The sequence below is a fragment of the Saccostrea cucullata genome, unplaced genomic scaffold (genome assembly GCF_032062105.1).
Source record: "Saccostrea cucullata isolate Sc308-1 unplaced genomic scaffold, CSIRO_AGI_Scuc_v1 ctg17119, whole genome shotgun sequence".
In the NCBI taxonomy this organism is placed as follows: Eukaryota; Metazoa; Mollusca; class Bivalvia; order Ostreida; family Ostreidae; genus Saccostrea; species Saccostrea cuccullata.
The window spans coordinates 3,993-11,487 of NW_026938333.1; the positions used below are offsets into that span (position 1 = coordinate 3,993).

General features: G+C 34.0%; 1 protein-coding gene and 1 long non-coding RNA gene across 2 annotated transcripts; one reads left to right on the forward strand and one right to left on the reverse strand.

Annotated features, from left to right (window-relative positions):
* Positions 1-826: 826 nt before the first annotated feature.
* On the reverse strand, positions 827-2,028 carry LOC134249988 (G-protein coupled receptor GRL101-like). Its single transcript, XM_062732330.1, has 3 exons — positions 1,491-2,028; positions 1,167-1,309; positions 827-945 (listed from the first exon to the last, which is right to left on the reverse strand). The coding sequence occupies exons 1-3, from the start codon at positions 2,023-2,025 to the stop codon at positions 922-924; spliced, it is 702 nt and encodes a 233-aa protein (XP_062588314.1). The 5' UTR covers positions 2,026-2,028; the 3' UTR covers positions 827-921.
* A 1,957-nt stretch (positions 2,029-3,985) lies between these two features.
* Positions 3,986-6,573, forward strand: LOC134249990 (uncharacterized). The gene is made up of 2 exons (XR_009988408.1): positions 3,986-4,544; positions 5,867-6,573. It is a non-coding gene; the product is annotated as an uncharacterized LOC134249990 (long non-coding RNA).
* Positions 6,574-7,495: the final 922 nt, after the last annotated feature.

A 7,495-nucleotide genomic window follows, 5' to 3' on the forward strand; every position in this document is an offset into this window, starting at 1 on the left:
AAAGTTACTTTGGACCCCCTCGGAAAAAGCAGACCCCTCCTGGTAAACACGAATTTGTGTTAAATTTGTATGGAAAGTCAAAGGTTTGAGGCATTAGAAGTCATCAACCCCCCCCCTCCCTCTTCCCCCCACAAATTAGGATTTTGAAGTATAGGCGAGTTTAGGTTGTTTCTTTTTTAAATTTCTGGGTTGTTTTTTTTTAACTGAGTTGGAACTCCAATCCCTCCTCCCCGCCCCTTAAAAAAATCTGGATCCACGCCTGCCATGTATCATTTCAGATTACTCTTTAACATTTAAATTTATTTATTGTTTACATGCTGAAGTGCACTACAAAACCCTTTGATATTTCCTTATCAGACTCCCTAAGGCTTGCCATAGTCCTTTTTCTTAATTTTAAATTATGGTTAATACACATCTGGGATTTGCATTTTGCTTTTTATCTATCATCGATTGTGCTCATGGAATTTGATCGTGTCACTTTTATGATACCTTGCGCCATCACAGTCATCTGATGATGATTAATTGTTTAAATGCACATAATTGCTGACTTAAATAATTAATAAATTTGATACATGCATAATCATTAAAAGATAAGCATAATCCTGGTTATTGTCTAATAATGCAATTGAAATTTTGCTTCTGTTCCTTTTCCTAAATCCGACTTAAACATGAAGTAAATAAATCTTATTTGAAGAAATGGTTTAGTAAATACATTACATAATGAAAGATATGGAGATAACAAACAGTATTCAATATCAAAAGTCTAAGACAGGAGCAGAGCAAACACAGTCCTCAAAACATCAGAGGTAGGATCAGGTGTATGACGGGTTTCTTGTGGTTACTTTATATCGGTACTGTTACGCATTTCAAACTCACTTTCTTACATTGATTATTATCCTTCACCACACTAAACATGTATCACTACATCTCTGCTCTTTGTGGAGTCTGAAAAAAGGAACTTTTTCTTTGAAATCCAAAATAATTTTTTAAAAATCTTTATAAAATGAGTTCAGGTTTAGTTAATTATTATGCTTTTTATTTTTAATTTTTTGCATAGGTATTTCTAAACTCATAGAAATTAATCTACATGTACTATGAAGATCCTTCTCTCTCTCTCTTCTCTCCTGAAACACGAAAACGGTTATAACCGTTATAGAATTCCATACCTGATTTTGTCTGTTCCTTTCTCTTATGAGAGCTGACAAAGTGTACAGAATTGGATTCAGAGCAGAATTTATCGGTAAAACAAGAACTATTATCCAAATGTAGACTTCCTGAGAAACATCTACTCCTGAGAATGTCATCATAGCTGAATAATGAATTTACACGTTACTATTATCTATTTGAATGTTCTCTTCCCCAACTTGCAATAAAAAATATATCTATGGAATATCTATATCACTAGTTTTAAGGTCATGTAAAAGCCCGAAAACATAATTTTAAAACAGAAGAATAGATAAGATAGGGAAAAAACAAATTATTTAACATACCAATTATTCCGATTGGAATCCAGCATAAGAGGTCTGTCAGAACAACAGCACCAACTGACTTCGCTAGTGATATTTCTCGTCGTTTGGTGTTTGTGGACTGTATTTTCCTTCCAGATTTTATAACCTCAACAAGTATAAAAATCTGCCCAACAAGTATGCCAAGAAAAAGAATGAAGTTGAATCCAATGAAAACAACCATTGAATATTCCCAACCTGACTGTCTTTTGACGGACAAAGGAAGATATATACAAATGGCAGTTTGGGCATAGAAGTCTTCAAGTGGAATAAATAAAGGACACAATGCTAAAACCAAAGAAACTATCCATGCTAAGGCCGACAATAAAATGGCTCTTCTAGCTACAAGATGGGGGTTTGAAAATGGACGTGTTATAGCTAAAATCCTATCAAAAGTTATTAATGATACAAATAAAGCCGACGCCTCGCTGGAAACCGTAGCCAAAACCCCTGCAAAAATGCATAGTTTGCTATGACGCCAATGAAAGTCTTCAAACCCATACTTTCCGCTATAGACCATATTAACAAAAGCTATTATATACAAATAGATTCCCATAAATAAATCAGCAAAACTGAGATTGCAGGTTAATATAAAATATGAAGAGGACTTGCTTCTGGAAGAAAAAACATTATATATAATTGTAAAAATATTCCCAAAAGTTGCAAATAATGCAACATACCATATGCAGATGTTAAGGGAAAAAACACTTATTAGTTGTTCACAAGAAGAAAGTTCATTCATCGGCGCAATACACTGTACTTCATAAATGCTGCGAGGTTTCGCACAACAGATTGAAAAGAAGTCAACATGCAAAACTTTCAAGCTAAAAAGCCCAGAAAACATTCCCTCTGCACTTATGATCTTATTATTTTGAATCTGCAGGGAAAGTAACTCTCGTAAATCAAGAAAAAGGCCTGCATATAAATAAAAAATATTGTTATTTGACAAATTCAAATCCCGTAAATTTCTTAAATCTTTAAAAAGATCTTTTTGTAAAGTTGAAATTTTGTTATTTTGAAGATATAAGTTCTGTAGCATTTCTAGATTTATGAACAAATTTGCTGGTAAGATAAAAATATTGTTGTGAGATAAATTGAGTGTATTTAATTTTGTCAGGTTAAAAAATGTTCCGTTGTGAATGAAGTCTATTTTGTTGCAATTTAATAAGAGAAAATGAAGATTTTTTAAGTCTTTAAGATCATTTTGTCGAATTAAATCGATTGAATTATTAGAAAGATGAGATAATATAGGTTTGGAAACCATTTAAATGCATATTTGTCAATGTATTTGATGTAATTACTTCTTAAGTTAAGATACCTTAGAGCAACACGACGATGGAGTCTGAAATCACCCTGATGGATACTTGTTATTTGATTGTATGATAAATCTATTAATTCATAAGTACCACTAACATCTAGAATATTTACTATGCTGTTGTTTTTTAAGTATAAATATTTAGAATACATTTCAGGAAACTTCCTTATCTGATTATTCTCGAAATCAGTAAACAAAAGCTCTGATTTCAATCCTATTATTCGGAATTGTCGTACAGGGAAATTTATACTTCTGTTATAGTACTCGAAAAGAAAGAAGAGAACTGCTTCTTTTGCAAATGCTTTTGAATATATACCACGATGCATACCTTTGAAAAAAAGAGACATGGATACATTTTCTACATTTGAAGTGTTAAAGCTTAACTTTGGTATTGGATATTCCTCAGCTCTAAGACTATATTCTTTATAGTAGCCTACGTGGCAATTTACTAAAAATATGGATTTTAACATAGAAAAAGGTTTAAATCTATAGAAAATATGCAAATTGTTTATGATACTTTCATTAACATAAAGATAATTCAATTTTGTTGGAATTGTTTCTCTTACAACAAGACTTTGTATCCTTGATCCTATAATCATTAACGATTGAATGTAATGAAAAATAACCTCATTAAGTTCGATATAGTCACAAGACAAACTTCGCCATTCGATAATATAACGTTTGTTATTGACAGATAGCATGACTATGTTGGGCCAACATTTGTTAAAGGTTGTATGGTTGGCGTTGGGGGAACAACGTTGGGCCAACGTTGGACCAATGTTACCAAGTCAACCTTCTCGACCATGACTGAATTCCTATGTTGGCCCATTGTTGGTCCAACGTAAGCAACTTCCATTCACTTTAGTTTCCAAAGAAGGGAGGATCATGGCGTTGGCCCAGCGTTGGACCAATGTTTATAATACACCCTTAAAGAAAGTGTATTTACAAGTTGGCAGTAGTATGTTGGCCCAACGTTGGCCCATTGTTTGTAATACATCCTTAAAGAACGTGTCCTATCAAGTTGGTAGTAGTATGTTGGCCCAACGTTGGCCCAATGTTTGTAATACACACAAGTGTTATTTTGTTTAGGTCTTCAAAGATGGGATATTTATATTGGGCCAACGTTGGCCCAATTATTATACTGCCAACTAATTGATGGTGTCAATTTTATAATTAGCTGCTGAGCTTTACGTTGGGACAACGTTGGTACATTCTGAAATAATTAAGAGGACTTTCTATGTCCATGCTTATCATTGGATGACTGCTTTTGTTTAGATATGATATTTTCAACATTTTAACTTTGCACTTAAGTGATCAAGCACCAAAGAGTGTTTTATTCTATTTTTTGAATTGTGTATATGCTTATTTATTTGTAATAACCCAGATAGCAGAACACCGTTGGCCAAATCTTACATTATGGTTCTATTATCTATGTTGGGTTACCTTGATTGGGCCAACAATGGCCCAACATGGAATATTGATAGCTGGTTATGTATAATAGTGCGCTAATGTTGGGCTTACTGTTGGCATTATATCATAAAACTATTATCATGAGAGAAAATATTTGTTTGGGGATTGGCATCGGCCCTACGTTGGCCCAATATACCATGAATCAGACTGAGCATCATGGGTAGACAACAACCGGGCTACTTGTAATATCCGCGCCATTTTTAATCTGACACGAGCGTAATGAGACTGATACCTTGCATATCTGCACTCACTTTGTAAGTATTAATAATATGTTTGCCTCGGCACAGCTGAATTAACGTTTAGTTTTTAAACGATATCATGTACAAAATCTGTGTAAATAACTTTTTAAAGAAGAACAAAATCACAGGAAGAAATAATATTAAACCCCATTTCAGGGCCAGGTGCTGTTGGGTCAATTTTCACTTTCTGTACACTTTTAATCTTTTTTTGCATGTAAATTGGGCCACTTTTAAGTTTGTGACTACGCCTCTGAACTGTGTAAATCAGACACGGGGAAGTGCAGAGGCCAGGTGCTGTTGGGTCAACACTGTACAGATAGCATGCAAACATTGGGCCAACGTTGGGCCAATGTAATCGGTTACATCGGGCCAATGTTGGCAAATGGCATTGACCCAATTTAAGTTTGCTCATCGACCCAATGTTGGCCCGATATGTTGGGCCAACGTTAGCCCAATGTAGAGTGTTATTTCTACAGATATTGGCCCAACGTCGCGCCAACATTGGCCCAATGAATGCGACATTGTTGGCGAAACGTCAACAAGAACATTAGGCCGATGTTGGCAAATGACGTTGGCCCAGTGTCATTTTGCTCCTTGGCCCAATGTTGGCCCGATATATTGGACCAACATTGGGCCAATGTGTATAAACATTTAATTGTTACAAATCTGTATATTAACAAATCTGATCGTCTCTACAATCAGAAATAAATCTACAACCAATCCTACTTGAAAAATCAAGCTAGCTAAAATAAATTTAAAATTCTTATAATTTATCGAAACAAAATAAATTATCAGTGATTAAATTTTTTGTTTATATACAAGAAAAATAAATGAAAGTATAAAAATGTGTTTTGATACAGTTAAAACAATTAATAATTTGCTCCTTATTTAAATTGAAATTTGTGTCTAGTAGAATACATTTCCGAAGTCTACCACTTAATTTACTTATATACACTTAACGTCGAGAACATGATCAAACATTTTGAAAATGTTGAATTTGCTGAAGTTAAAACAAAATTTATTCAGTACTAAAAATAAATTGGGTTCTTTCATTTAAAATTTGTTCAGTGTAACGACAAATTTTCAATACATGTATTTTATATGGGGCAACATTGAATCAAAATTGTTTTGATGATGATTATCAAGCGTATAAATATTATGCATAAATGCCTTCATCACGCAAGCTAATCACTTAATCACACCATGAAACAAAAAAGACGGTTATTCCTTAATTGACAGCTTAAACATATAGTGATATACTTGTAAATTTAATCGTATGTTTACTCTTTACTGAGAAAAGTAACAAATGTATTAAGTACCAAATATTACAATTTTAGTGCTACTGGAGATTCTAAAAAGACATGGAGAACACAATCAAAGAATGGCTAAGGTATGCCAAGGACAGGGATGAGGGAGGAAGAAACGGACAGAGAAGAAAAGAAGGGGGAGGAGGAGACTCGGGAAGAGGAAATGGAGACTTAGGAGAGGGATCAGATGGAAAGTGGCAGTGCCTAACTTTTTTCTGTGATATAGTGTGACATACCTGTAGTTCTACCCTTTTTGTGTCTGTTTGTCGGTTATAAACACGATGCAGATGCCAGAAACATTTTTTTGTGTAAGTAAACAAAATGACGGGATTCATTTTAGTATTATTTTAAGAACAGGAGGGCTTTGTTTATTTGTTAGACGTGCTTATTGATACCTGTAATTTACTGAATTGTTGTGCATAATTTACATCAGAGAGGGAGTATACAGTCATGTAACCCTACATGTATCGCTTGAAGTGAGCATCAACTTTTAATTCTTTATTAATGTTTTCTTCATGCACTGAGCAATAAAATTATAGTATGTTATAATTTAATTTTATATTTTGATTTCTTTTTCCTCAGTTTTTTAATTAATGTAGAGCTACTTACAATGCAATACTTGTTGATGGCAATTCTATGAGAATATTGAGAATATGTATTAAACTATTAATCTAGCATATATAGCATATATAGATAGTATTAAAGGGCTTTTACCATTAAACTGTACTACAAAACTAGTATGACCTTATTGTATAATATTTGTCAATTTTGAGGACAAATGGCCAACCAGTGAAGAGCAAATGAGTTGTCATGATGGAGAGCCAATAAGATACAAACCAACGTTGGCCCAAAAATGATGTTTTCCTAATATTGAAAGAATAAGTGGCCCAACAATGGCTCAATGATATCCGTTCGTTGGTCCAACAATAAGCCAACAAGTTGGTCTGATTAAGGGCCGATGAGCAAAATACCGATGGCCCAACATTAATTGCTTACAATGGCCCAACTGTACAAAAATGACGTTTGCCCAACATTGAAAAAATACATTGGCCCAACAGTGGCCCAATATTAACTGTTACATTGGCCCAACAGTAAGCCAATAAGTTGGTTTGATTAAGGGCCAATGAGCAAATTACCGTTGGCCCAACATTAGTTGCTTACAATGGCCCAATTGTACAAAAATGACGTTTGCCCAATATTGAAATAATACATTGGCCCAACAGTGGCCCAATATTAACTGTTACATTGGCCCAACAATAAGCCAACAAGTTGGTTTGATTAAGGGCCGATGAGCAAATTACCGATGGCCCAATGTTGAATTCAAACAGTGGCCCAACATAAGGAGCGTTGTTGGCCCAACAAAGGTCCAATAACATTATAATCATCCTCTGGAATATTTAATTCATTATTTTGTTCCCCTAAACTACCATTAAATTGTTGATGATCAGATCCAATATTGCTTTCAAACTCATTCCATATATTTGATTTTTCAGAAGCACTGTCTTTTTCTGTTGATCGACTTGGAAAATCATTTATTTCCTCTGATATGTTTGCTCCCCTCCTTTCCTCACTTGTAAACATATGAAATTGAGCAGTTGTATTTTGCAGCCAATCATCATAATCATTTATGTTGGTAGTAAGCCTAATTTTTCTCTTTGT

Excerpts from the sequence above, each read along its gene's own strand:
- LOC134249988 (XM_062732330.1), bottom strand. The coding sequence starts at position 2,025 with ATGGTCTATAGCGGAAAGTATGGGTTTGAAGACTTTCATTGGCGTCAT. Across the intron at positions 1,310-1,490 it reads GATTCCAATCGGAATAATTG|CTATGATGACATTCTCAGGA; the intron begins GTATGTTAAATA and ends TTCATTATTCAG. Across the intron at positions 946-1,166 it reads AAAGGAACAGACAAAATCAG|ACTCCACAAAGAGCAGAGAT; the intron begins GTATGGAATTCT and ends TCCTTTTTTCAG.